The sequence below is a fragment of the Cetorhinus maximus genome, chromosome 19, assembly GCF_964194155.1.
Source record: "Cetorhinus maximus chromosome 19, sCetMax3.hap1.1, whole genome shotgun sequence".
In the NCBI taxonomy this organism is placed as follows: domain Eukaryota; kingdom Metazoa; phylum Chordata; class Chondrichthyes; order Lamniformes; family Cetorhinidae; genus Cetorhinus; species Cetorhinus maximus.
In genome coordinates this window covers 30,352,424-30,369,975 of record NC_135897.1, presented here as the reverse complement: position 1 = coordinate 30,369,975, position 17,552 = coordinate 30,352,424, and the positions used below count along the sequence as shown (strand labels likewise).

Below are 17,552 nucleotides of genomic sequence, written 5' to 3'. Positions count from 1 at the left end.
TGGCCCACGACAGTTAAGGGAGTTTAGGGAGAGGGGCAGTGGGGCGGGTTTAAGGGAGGGAACGGGTAGAAAGGATGGGGTGTTCAGTCTAAGGAGGGGGGGTTGCCCCACGATTGGCAAAGGGCAGCCCCCGAAGAGCGACCTCATCCCCCCGCCCACCTCCTTCCCGCCCTTTAACCATTTCAGGTTAAATATCGGGCTTCCCGCTCCCACCCCAAACTTATTATGGAGTGTGCAGCGCATCATCACGGCCAATAGGCTTGATAGCAAGCCTATGCTGATTTAAATATGGCTGGTGGGTTGCTGATTTGGACGCCAGCCCACCCCCTCAAGATTATGGGGTGAGCTCAGGGATGGGCAGAAAGGTGGTGGGATGGGTGCCCACCCCATTTTACTTGCCCCCCCCCTGTGGGAAACACGCCCACTGGGGGCACATAAAATTGCGCCCCTTATCCAGCCATATGACTCTCTGAGATATCTGGACTCCTTCAATTCTGGCCTTTGAATTTTTATCACCCCACCATTAGCAGCGGAGTCTTCAATCTGCCAAGGCTCTAGGACCTTTACTTAACACCCAAAACCTATCCAGCTCATTGTCTCTCATTCCTCTTTTAAGACATCCTTTAAAACCTACTTCACATCTGCTCCAATATCTTCCTATGTGGTTCTGTGTCAAAGTTTGTTTGATAATGCTCATGTGAAGTTCTTGAGAAGCTTTGCTGTGTTAAAGGTGCTATGTAAATACAAGTTGTTGTGGCTATCATGGCCTGATGTTCTTTCACAATTTATCTTAGAAAGATTTACAGGGCAAAAGATAAAAATAAGATACTGCAATAGCTTATGCATTTATGCACTTTGCAATTAGTTGCTAGTTGGAGAGGGGAGGCTGTTGACCTAGCAATTAATATCTTTAAAACAAAGGACCTTTAACAAATCATGGGTCCAAAGTTTGGGACACAATAGTGTGTCAAAATTAAGGTCAGTGAAAAATAGATTCATTATAACATTCTTTTTTCCCTTTTGCAGTTACTGGGACAAGTTTCTTACTATGACTGTTCTGACTGACTACCAATTCCTGGAATCCTAATTCAAAGGAAGGCAGCACTTCACAAGGGTGGATGCGTTGGCCAACTAATGGCAGGAGTGTGAGGCAAGTCACGTGATGAAACCTCCAGGAGTACACTTAATCACAGTTGGCAACCCTAATCATGGGTGAATGGAATTATGGAAAAAGCATTTATAGAAAACCTAATGATCTTTCTCTGAAACATGTCAAATTGCTTCACGTACAATGAAATACTTGAAATGCAGCGGCACTTGTTCTGTAAACAACATGGCAGCCATTTTCTAAACAGGAACGTCCCACAGGAGGGAGATCCATGGTCAATTGATTTTTTTAATTGTGTTGGTTCAGAAAAGAGGGCTGGTCTTTAAAACTGAGAGATCATGCTGCTTGCCTTAGAATATTGGTGTAGAATTTTTAATAGCCACCTGAATCTCTGGAACAGAAATTGAGTCTCAGTTTAATGTTTTATTTATAGTACAATGCCTGATGAGATGTTGGCCTAGATCTTCTGTTTAGTGAAGTTTTCTGCACTCCAAGTGAGCTGCCCATTTTCTGCCAGGACTTCCAATCCCAGCTGAAGCAGAATTGGGCCAGTGCAGACTCTCCAGGTTAAGTCCAGTGAGCACAGGAGAGTCCAAGGAAAGAGACGTCATACTCCCTTTTTATGATACTCTAGCTGCCATATTCAGGTAAACTTTAAAGGTCTCAAGTCTTTTAATGATGAGTGTGAGTTAGTGAAAGGATGAGTGAGTCAATGAGTGAGTGAAGGGGTGGGTGACTGAGTGGGTGAGCGAGTGAGTGAGTGGGTGAGTGAGTGGGTGGGTGAGTGAGTGAGCGGGTGGGTGAATAGGCGAGTGAGTGGGTGATTGTGTGGGTGAGTACGCAGTCAGTTGGGTGGGCAGTTGGCCCGGGTGGGCAGTCATGCCAGATGCGCTGTCGGGTCGGGTGGGCAGTAGGGTTGGGTTGGGTAGTCGGGTCAGGCGGCAGGTGATTGTGGGGGTTGGGGGAGGGTTGGTTGTGGTGCTCAATTCAGTTATTCTGACTAATCACTGAGTTTAACCAAGTGTTAACCAGCCTAATATTTCCAGGGTATTTATGCAAGTAAGGCTGCGTACCTGGCCCGAGTCTCTGATACTGAAGTCAGGGTCAGAGACACTCGTGGAGGGTCCCGGGCAGCACAAGTCAGCCCATTGGAAGTTTAAACTTTTCAGGCAATTACAGCGTACGTGTGTGTGCCAGGACTTACAGAGGCTGCCACTGCTCATATTAGACTTAAGTCCAGACTTCACTGCTCTGGACATCAGGAGATTTGGGCCATTAAACGAGGCCCCACCCTTGCCAGGTAGATGTAAATGATTCCATGGCATTTTTTAAAGAAGAGCAGGGAACTTATCCATGGTGTCTTGGTCAATATTTATCCCTCAATCAACATGACAAATAGAGATGATCTGGTCATTGTTTGTGGGAGCTTGCTGTGTCCAAATTGACTGCAGTGATTCCTACATTACAGCAGTGACTTATCTTCAAAAGTACTTCATTGGCTGTAAAGTGCTTCGGGATGTCCTGTGATTGTGAAAGATGCTATATAAATGCAAAATTGTACTTAATTTGTGGATTGAAGGGAGGCACTCAGGAAGTTTGGAGTCACAAGGCTTATTAGAATTTGTTATCAAGCTCCATTTCTCCAACCCATGCTGCCTCCAGCTCTTGAATATTGGTAGAGGAGAGTTTTACTATTTCATCTTTAGATCATTGTAGTGTATTTCCAAATTCCAGGGCATGGAAAGTCACCTACAGCTTAATGTTAGAAGCAGCTGCTGGGAGTGTTCATTCTGGGGTCTGCCTCTTTCCCGGTTGTTCACGTTCGTATAGCCCTGTGGAAGGAGCCTTTCCGCCCCCCTGTGTCCCTCTCCTCCTTTAAGACGCTCTTTGACGAAGTTATTTTGCCACTTGTCCTAATATCTCTTTATAGGGCCCGATGCCAACTCTTGTTTGATATCACTCCAATGAAGTAGTCAATTCTTTTACGTTTAAGACCCTATGATGCAAGTTATTGTTGTTGTTCTTGGGATCTTGCCGTGCGAATGCGTGTTTGCTTAATATTGCATAAACACTTTGTTATAATGTGTTCTTTAGTTTTGGAACAGAAAATAATTAACTGTGGAAGACGTTAACAAAAAAAAAATGCTCCCGAATGAGTTTTATGATGTAAGCACAATGCTTACATGTTCCTTTCTGAGGAATCATCAAGGTCCTATTATCAAGATAGTATCACAAAGCATTTCAGCGCGAATCCTCACTCCAGCTCACAAGTTGACATTCTCTGCACCCACCCCCCCCTCCAAAAGCTCATGCTGATTGGGTTGTTGAGGACAGAGCGTTTTACATGAGCCTCTCTATTGGTTTGTGAAATTGTCAATCAGATTGGCTCCACCCTCCTCCAGTTATAAAGCCGGGGGGCGGCTCGGAGTTTGAAGAAGTATCAGTAAGTTTCACAGCTTGCTGCTGTGTTACTTGCGGGACGCTCTTTAAACTCTCACGTGGAGACATGGCATCTGAGGAGCTGGCCAAGAAACTGCAGCGCCGACTGATGCTAGAGATGTCGACAGAGGATGCAAACGGCGAAATGGCAGCAAATAACAATTATATAGACATGGGTGTAGACACAGAGGAGAAACCAGTCACAATAAGCAATGCAGACACCGAGCTCTCCGCTAAACTGACCAGGAGGCTGGGCATCAATGAAGGGACTACGGAGCCCAAACAGGCGAAAGTGTTTAACCCTTACACGGAATTCAAAGAATTCACCAGGAAACAGATCAAGGACATGGAGAAGATGTTCAAGCTGTGAGTATGGGGTGACCCTGTGAATTTACATTTAATTTCCAAATCCACCTCCTGTTTCCACATCCACGTCCTTGCTAAAGATTCAGTATGTATAACCTTTTGGGGGAAATGACTGATTTATAACTGGGTTGTTCAAATTCTTGTGAGTTTGTTTTTAAATTAGACAGACGAAGGCGCGCTTGTATTTCTGGTGTTGGAAGTGTTGGAGATATCCCCAGTAGTTAAATGAAGGTTTTAAATGCAAACCCCCCAGAAAATGCTGCGAGATGATGATGGTGATGATAGCGCCGCCAAATTAAGCTCCAACTGGATCTTAAGGCTCCGACTGTAAAGTTTCTGTGATGGGACCGATCTGTTTTGAGAGTGAGTTTGTGGAGCCTCCAACCTCGAGTTCTCTGTCTGGATCCCTCCAGAAGTGCGGAGACTTCAAACTGTTTCCCGTCCGCTGAAGTTGGGGGTACAACACAGGTACAGTCTGATTACAACCTGCTCAGGTCCAATAAGGAAGCACCGGGATATGGGACCTGAATCGTGTAGATTTTTTTTCTCAACTGCATAACTGAGCTCTCTGGTCGAAAATGTACTTTTACAAGGTGTCTGCTACATATTCTAGTGATTTTTTTTATTAGCTACATTTCTAATGATGAACAAGGGTCTGCCAGTTTTAAGTGTTTAATGTCGCTTGCTACAGTGAGAATGTTTTAACGGTGAATGATGCAGAAGTGAAATGTGCTCTGGGCAGTGACCAGGGACTGAGGGATTCCTTGTAAACTGGGCGGCGAAACTCTCTTCATCCCCGTGACATTTCAATGATCCTAACTCGGCGGTGCTGACTATTATGTGGCGGATTTATTTTGCTAATCCATTGCGGGTAATTTTTAAAGTAGATCAAAGTAATGATATATCCTGGTCTCCTTAACAGTGGCGCATCAGAGTTTACACTGGACACAGATCAGCCAAGTCTGACCTCCTGTTTGCCATTGTACATGCGGACTCAGTGTTGGTACTAATCGACATACTAATTCATATCAAAATAAAAACAGAATTACCTGGAAAAACTCAGCAAGTCTGGCAGCATCGGCGGAGAAGAAATCAGTCAACGTTTCGAGCCCTCATGGCCCTTCAGCAGAACTGAAGCATAGTTTCAACAAGGGAGAAATATAAATTGGTTTAAGGTGGGTGGGGGGGAAGAGACACATTGAGGGTGTGGTGTGAGCAGATAATCAAAAGATGTCAGAGACAAAAGGGTCAAAGAGGTGTTGAAGGTGGTGGTCTTTGTCTGAGAAAAGTGCTAATTAAGAATGCAAGACAGGATATTCAAAGTACAGCTCTAGTGGGGGTGGGGTGGAAAGACTAAAGGTTTTAGTTTTAGATTTAAAAATAATGGAAATAGGTGGGGAAAGAAGAATCTATATAAATTATTGAAAAAAAAGGCGGGGGGGGGGGGAAAAGAAACGGGGTGGGGATGGGGGGAGGGGGGTTTAAGATCTAAAGTTGTTGAATTCAATATTCAGCCCAGAAGGCTGTAAAGTGCCTAGTCGGAAGATGAGGTGCTGTTCCTCCAGTTTGCGTTGGGCTTCACTGGAACAATGCAGCAAGCCAAGGACAGACATGTGGGCAAGAGAACAGGGTGGAGTGTTAAAATGGCAAGCGACAGGGAGGTTTGGGTCTTTCTTGCGGACAGACCGCAGGTGTTCCGCAAAACGGTCGCCCAGTTTGCGTTTGGTCTCTCCAATGTAGAGGAGACCGCATTGGGAGCAACGAATGCAGTAGACTAAGTTAGGGGAAATGCAAGTGAAATGCTGCTTCACTTGAAAGGAGTGTTTGGGCCCTTGGACGGTGAGGAGAGAGGAAGTGAAGGGGCAGGTGTTGCATCTTCTGTGTGGGCATGGGGAGGTGCCATAAGTGGGGGTTGAGGAGTAGGGGGTGATGGAGGAGTGGACCAGGGTATCCCGGAGGGAACGATCCCTACGGAATGCCGTCAAGGGGGGTGAAGGGAAGATGTGTTTGGTGGTGGCATCATGCTGGAGTTGGCGGAAATGGCGGAGGATGATCCTTTGAATGCGGAGGCTGGTGGGGTGATAAGTGAGGACAAGGGGGACCCTATCATGTTTCTGGGAAGGAGGAGAAGGCGTGAGGGAGGATGCGCGGGATATGGGCCGGACACGGTTGAGGGCCCTGTCAACGACCGTGGATGGAAAACCTCGGTTAAGGAAGAAGGAGGACATGTCAGAGGAGCTGTTTTTGAAGGTAGCGTCATCAGAACAGATGCGACGGAGGCGAAGGAACTGAGAGAATGGGATGGAGTCTTTACAGGAAGCGGGGTGTGAGGAGCTGTAGTCGAGGTAGCTGTGGGAGTCTATCATCAGAAATTGAGACAGAGAGGTCAAGGAAGGGAAGAGAAGTGTCAGAGATGGACCATGTGAAGATGATGGAGGGGTGGAGATTGGAAGCAAAATTAATAAATTTTTCCAGGTCCCGACGAGAGCATGAAGCAGCACCGAAGTAATCATCGATGTACCGGAGAAAGAGTTGTGGGAGGGGGCCGGAGTAGGACTGGAACAAGGAATGTTCCACATACCCCATAAAGAGACAGGCATAGCTGGGGCCCATGCGGGTACCCATAGCCACACCTTTTATTTGGAGGAAGTGAGAGGAGTTAAAGGAGAAATTGTTCAGTGTGAGAACAAGTTCAGCCAAACGGCCTGGGCATTCTTTTAACATGCCTGTGCACTGAACAGCATATTCGAGGTTAGCTGAGCACTTACAGCAAGTCTAAAAGGACAGCGTCATAAAAGTCTGCCTTCACCGAATTTATTTTTGAGAGAAGTCCAAATTATGCCTCGGTACAAACAATATTTCTCTCTCGTACTGGAGTACGCGTGTCTCAGTTCATACAGAGAAGGCTAAGGGATTTAATGTGTTTAAAATCGTGATTTAGATAAACAAAACTGTATCCAGTGGATGGCAAGGTCGATAACCTGAGGGCAGAGGTTTCAGATGATTGGCCAATGAACCAGAGGCAACATGAGGGGAAAAAAGGAGTGGTTAGGATTTAGAATGAATGCCCTGCCTCTTAAGATGGTGGATACAGATTCACTAGAATCCTTCAGAAGGGAATTGAGTGATACTCGAAGGTGAAAAATACTTGTAGTGATATGGGGAAAGAGTGGGACTAACTGGATCGCTGTTGGAAAGAGCCTGTGCACACTTGATGGACTAAATGACCTAAGCTATACTCTTCTGCTTCTATTCTCTAAGTACATTGCTCAGTGAATGTATATGATAGTATAGAGGTGATATTACTAGTAATCCTGAGACACCAATCACTCCATAGTTCGATGCAGTTAATAAAATAAATCTGGAATTTTAAAAAAATGGTATTAATAAACATGCAACTACTAATTTAGTATAAAACACCCAAAGTTCACTATTGTCTATTTTTTAGGGAAGGAAATCTGCCATCCTTACCCGGTCTGGCCTATATGTGGCTCCAGGCCCATAACAGTGTGGTTGAGTGTTAATGCCCATGTGAAATGACCACTAGTGTTGTATTCAAGAAAGTTATCTACTCAATGGCAAGTAAGGATGAGCAATAAATGCTGCCCTTGCCAGTGATGTCCACATCCCAGGAATGAATTTAAAAAGAAAGTGGCTGTCTTTGTAGCGGGCCTGAAGTATCTGCTTGAACTCTTCAGAAATGCTTGTGGCAATAACTTTTTTTGGGGGGGGAAGGAGGAGGAGGGAGGGGGTGGGGGGGAGGGTGGGGGGGTGGGGGAAGAGAGAAAAGGCTATTTAGTTTGTTTGCTCAAATTTCAAACCTCCAGTAATCATCATGTCTCTTTTAATGGATTAGTTGAAATTCCAGTTCTGGGGAAATTCTTTCTAATTTGAATCCAATCATGTATCCAAGTGGAACAGTCATATAACTGGCAAATGTGTGGCCAGTAGATAAGCTAATGGCAATTTTCTAATTTAAAACATATACATGTAGATCACCTGCATCTATTCTGCACTGAAACAGTAACAACCTGTTCATTCTATATACAGCTAAGGTACTGGTGTTATGTCTTCACGTTTGGTGGTATTGGTGCTAGGAAGTGGTATAGTGAAATTGTTTACACATCTTTTGATTTTCCAACAACTACATGGGGGATACACATTCACATTACTTCAATGGCAAGCAATATACTCTGTAAATAACTGGTGCTGTATTATTAACTACTGGCAGGAATAAACTCCTTGTGCAGGTCTCATTGTTTTTTGATTCTCTGGCCATTGTCACCAAATCATAGCCTGGTCAGTTCTCCCCTACCTCTGGAAATTTCTTGCTCTGCTCCCCTCTATCCTCTTGTTTAAAATCCTTATGTCTACTGTCCTGCCTTTAAGTTTATCGCCATGATGAGGATATCATGACCTCTGCACTGAATAACCCCAGCCTCGAAGATTTCAGTCTTCATTTCTGTTCTCCCTGCCCCCTCCATTTACACTCCCTCTCTAATGTTTGGCCATGCCATCTCCCATGGCCACTCCTACTGAAAGCCAACTCTGACCATGCCTCATATCTCCCACCATCCCCATTTAACTTCCTCTCTCCCTGAAATAAATCTCCCAAATCATCTACAAACACTTGTGCAGCCAGTCTTTGCTCAACCATTCCCTCTTGTTCACCTTTGAGTCTTTCTCATTGAGAACACACTTTCCTTCAGCATTACCAACAGTCATCTTAAGCCCCTCTCTCTCCTGCAACAAGTAAGAGGAGCTCATGGCTGGGTCACTTAAGGTTGAGACTATCCATTCAAGTCTCTCTGTTCCTCACTTACTTCCACTCATTTTGTCCATGATATCTCTCAGCTCCCTTGACTTTTTTCCACAAAGCTGCTGACCATTGTAACTAGTTCCTTTTTCTTCAGTTGTATCCTTCCCTCCATTTCAAAACTGCTGAGATCAGCAAAAAAGTGCATCTTTGACTCCTGTAAGTTGCAAATTACTGCCCTATTTCTTTTTTCTTCATTTTTAAATGTGCTTTAGCTTCTCAAATCCATAGCACTTTTTTTGTTTTTGTAACCCTTGTTTGAATCTCTACAATCAGATTCTGTCCATATCTTAGAACTGAACTGCCCTAGCCAAAGTCACACAGAACATTCCCCATAACTGTGATTGGCTGGCTGCATTACCCCTCTTTGTCTTCTCTGCAGTTTTTGACATGGTCAACCACACCATCCCCCTCAACACCTTTCCTCCTTTGACCAGCTCAGTGGAACAGCCATGCCTGGTTCCACTCTTACTAATTCAATTGCATCCAGAACATCTTCAGCAATGGTTTCTCTTCTGCATTGTTCTTCTAGAGTGTTGAAGATCTATCCTTTCACACCCTCCCCACTTTCTCATCTACATGCTACCCCTTGACAACATCATCTGCCGACATGGAGTTAGCTTCCACATGTATGCTGTTAGGAAATAGAGACCATTTAAGTAAGTTATATTTGTGGGTGTTAGGATTGAGTTTTAGCTTTAATGTTTAAGTTTGATTTGTATTTCTGTATGTGTGTGTTAAGAAAGGTCAAATTGAATTTGTTTCACTTTAAAAGGTGCTTGCATTTCTAATGAGATTTTTACGACTGTTGCAGCTAAGTTAAACAAACAAGTGTAGAAAAAACAGTGCTGTTGCCTAGCAACAGGGATCCAGAGAGGCAGGTTTCTCCCACAGACACACAAGAAAACTAAAGAAACAGCAGTTTTGAGTTCAGTTTGAAGACTGCTGCCAAACAGAAGCCACCCAGAAGGGACAGATAGCCAGTCCCAAGCTAAAATTGGTTGAAAGTAACTGCCAGAGAGAGACTGGAGAAAAAGGGACATATAGCAAGTCCCAAGCTAAAGAAAAGACCCCAAAATCAATGGGAGTGGAAGAGGAGAAAGTCCCAAGCAGACTTTCTAGTTAAAGGAGGGACAGGAACCAGGAAAAGGTCCTGTTATTGAAGTTAAGAGTGAGGGGCAGAGAGGCTCCAAGCTTCAGGTTTAAAGAGACAAAAGCCGCAGAAAGCAGATTTAAAGCGAGAACAGCTTGCAAGAGGCAAGAAGGTCCAAAGAGATGGCTGAAGGTCTATAACTCTTTGCTATCGGCATGTGTAGCTGTGGTGTACTGTTGACTGCTAAGTTGGTGACAGGGTGTGTGGAAAACAGCTTGAGCGTATGTGATGACCCAGGGGAGAGGAACATCAGAAGGAGAGTTTGAAACCTTGGAGGTGAATCCTTCCAGAAGGCATCTGTGAGAAAGCGTCAGTTTGGGAGAAGATTCCAAAGCGAGTTCTTGGAAAGTGGAGATTGGAAACCCTCGTGGGAAAGATGGAGTTCAGAGAGACTGGTTGGCTCACGGTGTGACAAATGTCTGGGGGAGTTGATGGGAAATCCATAGCAACTGGTTGAGGTGGCATCTGTCACTTGGTTTCAGTGTGGTGTGTCTGACCACAGGTTGCCATTGGTTTACATGGACTGTGTATTTACTGTGAACATTAGAATATAAAATAGCTGTTGTAACTTGTGTTGTCCTTACAAATCTGTATATATTTGTGAAGGAGCATTGTAATATAGTTCATCGTTTCTTGTTTAATAAATGTTTATGCTTTTGTTAAAAGTTCATTAGCTGACTCTGGTGACTCTATTCAGTAACTACTCTCCACGTATCTAAACAAACAAGTTAAAAGTTAGAATCTATCAAGCTGGTTTCCACTCTGGGATCAGGCTTGTCCAGGGGTAATCTCAGCTGGGATCATAACATTTGCAGATGATACTTATCTGTTCCCCTCTGCCACCTCTTTGACTCCTCAACTGCTCCTGACTGCATGTCTAATATCTAATGGTAGCATGAAGCACAATTTCTTTTAGTTAAAGAGCAATTTCATGAATTGGTAAAATGAATAGTTATGATGTGATTACAATTTAGAAATTTGCTGTGGCTTTAATGTTACTTAATTCAAAATTCGAACAGTATAATGGTTGTGAAATTTATTTTGCTTTATGAAACTTAGTTGTCTTTCAACAGGATGTCTTTTTGCATCACAAAATTTCTTATCGGAACCTGTTTTGGAGCTTGAAGTCAGTGGCTTATCTAGATGTACCTTACTGTTTTGGACTTTAACACATCACAGATGTTGAATTGCAAGCTTGTCACCTATATTGTAATGGTGAATTGAAAATGTGTACTTTGGTAACATGACTTAATGTTGCTTATTACTGAAGGAATGGGTATCTGTAGGTTCATAAACTTAAAACACTAATGAGCAGGGATTTTTTTTCCCCCAAGTAATTGAAATTCTTCAGATTTTTTACAGCTTTTCTATTGGAGGGAGAATAGCTGCTGCTGAGATTTTCTTTCAAGGAGAAACCCCAGCTCTTAACTTGTATTTAGCACATGAGACACACTCCTGTATCTAGTTCCCAGCACCCTCTGTAAACATTCCATCTGCACAAGAAAACCAGTTTGAAGGTGAATTGTTCCTATTTGTGTGGCAAGCCTTTGTCCCCACATCACAACGTCCTTCTGCTTGAAATGCATTGGATAACCTATAAATATCGCACAAAGCCCTTCAGTTCTGAAACACTCACTTCTCTCATTTCACCCATTCACAATAATCTTCTGCAAAACTCCAATGATACATCCATGGCCCAAAATTAAATGTAATGATCATGTGACTAAAGGTGATTAGTTACTGATATTAGTTAGACTTTAAAATCTTTACTGTGTAACTGATTAAACTTGTGAATTAATAATCAAAGATTAGACTGGAGCATTGTGCTGTTTTTTTTAAAAAAAACTTCACAATCAATGTTACAGCAATTTTTAAAACCTGTTTTCAATTACTGCATAACATTTTCATCTTATTGTTGCTGATTGGATCAGATAATTTATTATCATTGGGATCTGTATAATTTTTTGAAAACAAGCATTTTATTTATGAACTAAACTAAATTTCCTAATGTGCTATGCAAAAATAATTTAATCAGAACATATGAAATAGTAGATTGTAGTGTGCTACTCTTTTTTTTACAAGTTGTGGAATTTGAGTTGTACAAAGCTCCAGCCCATGCCATTTTTGTATGAACTAGGTATTCAGCTCCATCAAGTCAGGCCACAGCAAACTCACTGCTCTGAATTCATGCTGCCACTTATAAACTACGTGTGAATGGGAAAAATATTGAAAGCGTACTGTACTCAAAACTGGGATGTTCTGTATAATTCGGATATATTAGCACTTGGAATATGGTATATTTCTGTGTTTGACTCAAAAATGTTGTTTTTGCTAAATTTGAGATGTACTGGCCTTGGTTATCAAATCAAGGGCATGCTGCCATATGAGGAGAAATGGTGGTTTTATGATGATTAAAGAATTAAATTTGTGCTTTAAAACTGTCTTTATTGAACACTACTATGATAAAATATATTCATTGGTAATGAAGCTTGCTATGAGGCTTGCTACTATGCCTTCCAAGTCAGGGCACAGGGGAATTCTGTTCTTGATATAAACATAACCAATTTGGATACAAGTATGATTAATAACATGATTTCCATCTTGAGAATCAACAAATCTTTTGCTGCCTATCTTGTGGCACGCCCCTCACCCCCATCCCCAAGCTGCTTCTTTGCTTTCTTTCGCGTTTTATAGTGAAGTTGGTCGCCATATTGATTCAGCTTATGTTGTACATATTCACTGAGGAAAGGACTAATGTACAGCAAGGTCTTTGGAAAGGAATGAGGAAAAAGCAGTTCAAAATGCAATTCAGGCTTGTAGGATGGTAGTATGGGCATCAGAGTTGCCAATGTTGTGACTCTAAGACGAGAGGCTCAATGTGTCCATCCTCATTCCTGTTCCTTTCTCACCTTTGCTCCCCTAAGCCCATCTAAAAATCTGTTGGATGGCATAATGTTGGATCCAACTACATACCAAGTTCATTCTGTGGAGGTTTTTGGATCTCTTCTATACCAATGATTGGGGATGCTTCTTTGAGGAGTTTAAAATAAAAATAATTGGGGTTACCCAAGCTGTGTTCTCCCATTATGGTTGGCTTCAGGATGGCTTTTGCAAGGACAGGGTGCAAGTTACCTGTGTGGAGTTTGAGGGCAGAAAGGAAAACATTTTTTCCAAAAATCCAACTTGAGATCATCCATTTAATTTAAAATTCTTAAATAAAATGGATTTGTGACTAAGCTTAGCACTGTTCATTTTAAATTCAAGGCAATTTCCCTTCCGTTATCAGGAGCATCTGGAGATTGTAGAATGTTTCAACCAGGCCAAAGTCAAATTTGCCCCAGGGAAAGATTATAATATGAGGAGGCTCGAGCTCTCCCATTTCCAAATTTATCAATAGTATCTGGAACACAGCCCAATGAATCCTGAAATAGGTTTCTGTATCTGAGCTCAATACTGACCAACTATAATGAGTAAATTCACCAATATACAAAGATCCTGAAGTAACATTTCTACAGGCAGCCAATTATTGCCTCAACATTACTGGTAAAGGAATAGTGAATGACTATTGGGTACTGAAGGCTGTTTATTAAAACATTTTTAAAGTTTAATTTGTGAAAACCTGGTTCTAAAATTGGAGCTCACCATAAAAGTAACTTGAGAATTTTGGGCAGGATTTTTGGTCCCATTTACATTGGCTCATTTTTGTACTTACACCCTTTCGGCCCAAACAGTCCGTGCTGGTGTTTATGCTCCACTTGAACCTCCTCCCATCTTTTCTCCTCTAAATCCACCATAGTAATCATCTATTCTCTTCTCCCTCATGTGTGACTAGTTTTCCCTTAAATGCACCTATACTATTCACTACTTCAAACACTCACTGTGGTAGTGAGTTTCGCATTCTTGAAATTCTTTGGGTGACATTTCTTCTGAATTCCCTATTGCATTTCCTGGTGACTAACTTATATTGATGGCCGCTAGTTATGCTCTTCCCCACAAGAGGAAACGTTGGCCTGGATTTTTGTGCCCGCTAATATTGGGTGTGTTTGGTGGCGTGAATGGACAATACGTGAGAAGGCCAAAAATCGGTTTCACAATGTCATGAAACCAGTTTGCAATCATCCGCTCAGCCCGCCGATAGCGGGCAACGTGGCCCGCCATTGGACATTCAGAACCTTCATTGTAATACATCATTTTATAAGGCCAGCCGACCAGACTCATTCCACCCCCCACTCCTCCCCTTGCTGGATTATCCGCCCACTTCAGCACAAAAACACACTGGTGCAGAACATGTCTTGATAACTGATGTGCAAAAGCTGGGACTTACCACCAGGGCCATGCTCACATTGTGGACATCCGAGGAGCAGAAGTTGCTGGAGCAACGGGATCCTGGAGTAATGTCCATGACGAGCTGGGTGGATTCCCAAAGACATGGCTGCGCCACGAAGCGGTTCACAGAAGGTAGAAAGTCGTGAGGTTGGGAGGGGGGAAATGGAGGTGTCAGATGGGGTGTGAGGTTGGGAGGGGTAAGGTTGAGAGGGGGTACTGGGGCAGGGGTGGGGGGAAAGACCACAACTGGGTAGGTAGGTGTAATGGGGGAGGAAGGAGTATAGAGAGGGGAGGGAGTCCAGGTTGGGGAGGGGAGGAAGGACTAAGGGGGCGCGGGGAAGAAGTTCGGGGTGGGGGGTGGGAAGGAAGGGGCCGGAGGTTGGGATGTCCAGGTGAACGTGTGAGCATGGGGTCTGATGGATCCATAACTGCCCCCTGGGGAGCGAACTAAGGGTGGGCGTGATATGAAGGAATGAGTGAGGCAGTAGGATGGTAGCGGTAGAAGGGACGGCAAGAGTAGTTGGTGGGGGTCTTGGCATCAGACACAGAACCTGGGGGTGGGAAAGAATCGGGGAGATGAATGTGGATGGAGGTGGGATTTTTGGGAAGGAAGAGAATGTGCACGTTCACCTGTACATCTCCGAAGGAAAAGGGTTGTGGCTGGTAGATCACGGAGGGGAGGTGGAAGGTGATGCCAGTGGGGGGTTGACAGTGATGGGGGAAAGGAAATGGGTGACTGGGGGAGTGCACGAAAATCCATATCCAGACCATGCTGTCTAAATTGAAAGTGAAACGACAGTCATGGTGGGTGAGATCAGGCGCTGGATGGGAGTGTGATCACTGGATGGGCGGAGGTACAGGTCAGCTCAGATGGACAACTGAAAGTGAACCCCAGCAGGCAGCATTGAAAATGCTCAGGACATTGAGGTGAGTGTGATATGTGAAGGATGTGCTTGCATGGGAGACTGCTTGCATGAGGCTCCGAAATGCCCTGCCCCACCCCTCCCTCCCCCACACGCGCGCGCGCGCACACACACACACACCTCCCTCCAGAACCACTTGTTGGCCAGCTGTCCCCTCTGCTGTGACACAGGATGAGGTTGAGGGGCTCACAGGCAAAGGGGTCTCAGATTCCTGAGTGGATGACCCAGGTGTGCCCAGCTGCCTTCCTTTGGGTGCCGCAGGGCCCCAGCCTGACTCCTTGAGGGGAAGGAGCACCTGGAGGGACATCGAGGTGCCCAGTTTTCCCCCTCGCGTTGCCACTGCAGGAACTCGCCAATGGCTCCCGCAATGATGTGCAGGTCTGTGCACATGTGTGTTCTGCTGGACCAGGATCTCCATGGCATCCGCCATCCTCCCCATGGAGACCTCCATACATGCACGTGTGGGCACCACCTCATCAGAGAGCAGTCGGACGCACTCTTCCTACTTGCGTGCCACTCTGAGGGCTTCTGCGTAATGTTGCCACACTTTCTACTGACTCTCCAGGGTGAGTTGGAAGGCCAAATCTAGAGGCTCATCATCTGACTTGGACCTCACAGATGCCTGATGACCAGCAGTCCTCTGAGTGCCGGGTAGCTTGCACGAACCTGCCTCCTGTTGCTGCGGACATGTGTCTGTGCAGTGACCACAAGATTGTGAACCTGAGCCTGCTCTGGATCTAGGTCCCACTGAGGTGTTTGTCTCTGCGCTGGTGGAGGGTGTGGGTAAGCACAGTGACTGGTCTTCCAGGCTGCTTATTTCTAGCTCTTCACTGGAGGAGGTGTCCTCTTGGCTGGAGGTGAGGATGTGGTGAAGCTGAGGGACTGTCTGGCTGAGGGTGTCGGTCGTTTGGCAAACTCCCTGTGAACCAAAGTAGAGATAATTAGCGCATGGCAGCAAAGTCAAAAACAGGAGAGAGAACACTCACAGTTGCGTTGAGAGGGATGATGTGTTGCAGGATCCTTACGAGGGTGTTTGCTGCTGACCTCACCGTCACCTCGGGCACGGTCTGTGTCCTCACCAGTCAGTGTAGGTGGCACACTCCTCAAGTGAGTGGGCCACTCCAGCGCCCAGTCTGTGACCTCTTCCTGCTGATGTGAGCAGGCTTCTCCTGCATGAAAACAGATGGAGAGAGTGTGAGTAGGACACATGACTGGTGAGCGGAGCCATGGACAGGATGAGAACACGAGCTCGAGAGGGTTTTAGCCGTGTGTGTGCGTGTCACCTCATCTGCCCATAGCCCTTTATAGTCCCTATGCCAACTGCGTGTGAACTCATTCCAACCCATGCCCCCACCCATCACCCTTTTGCTCTTGCGCCGCCCCCCCCCATGCCAATTCATCTAGTATCCCTTGGCAGATCCTTAACTTCTTTGACAGTTCCAATGAGCTTATACACATTTGAAACACAATTGTGTTCCCTTTTAACAATCCCAAAGGATGACTTGCCTCTTCCAAAGATGTCCTGGGACTATATCTAAAGATACCTTGCCTCTCCAAATAGGTACCCTGGCTATCCAAACAAACACATCAAGTTCAGATAAAAACAAAAAGCTAAAAGCTACTGCGGATGCTGGAAATCCAAAACAAAAACAGAATTACCTGGAAAAACTCAGCAGGTCTGGCAGCATCGGCGGAGAAGAAATCAGTTAACGTTTCGAGCCTTCATGGCCCTTCGGCAGAACTGAAGCATAGTTAGAAGAAGGGAGAAATATAATAGTTCAGACCTCCTTTTACCTGGTATAATCTGCACACTTCTGGTTTCACACTCCACCAGCCTAACAAAATCCCACTTCAGTGGAGACAGCTGATCATTTAAATGGCCAGCTGCCTCTGTACACTGTACATGCATGAACTCTGGCCAACTCCAGTCTTGTGCACCCCTCCCACCCCCGCCGAAAAATAGGAAATGCCATATTCAATGTAGGAGTTGGATTTTCTAGCGATTTTCACCATGAAGGAAAGGGTCTCTGTCATGGTGAAATTAGGGCCTACGTTTGCATTCCTTCAACTAATTAAAGCCTTATAACAACAAACATTTCATTCAACTGCACAATCCCTTACACCAAGCTTTGGAATTCATAGCCCCATATCAAAGAGCCTAGAATCACTTGTCAATCAAACTGTGAAATGGCAGGCACCCTACTGTGATAACTTTTGTTTGTGAAATCAGTCATGCAGCACTAACTGAAACTGAACTGGACTAGCCATATAAATACTGTAGCTGCAAGAGTAGGTAAGAGGCTAGGAATCCTGCGGTGAGTAACTCACCTCCTGACTCCCCAAAGCCTGTCCACAATCTACAAGACACAATTCAGGAGTGTGATGGAATACTCTCCCCTTGCCTGGATGAGTGCTGCTCCA

General features: G+C 44.7%; 1 protein-coding gene across 1 annotated transcript in view; it reads left to right on the top strand.

Moving 5' to 3' along the window:
• The first annotated feature begins 3,535 nt into the window (after nt 1-3,535).
• Nucleotides 3,536-17,552, top strand: part of efhd1 (EF-hand domain family, member D1) — a 183,628-nt gene continuing 169,611 nt past the window's right edge. Inside the window, exon 1 of the mRNA XM_078563656.1 lies at nt 3,536-3,913. Coding sequence (XP_078419782.1) covers nt 3,615-3,913 — 299 coding nt within the window. The 5' untranslated portion in view covers nt 3,536-3,614. The remainder of the gene's footprint in view (nt 3,914-17,552) is intronic.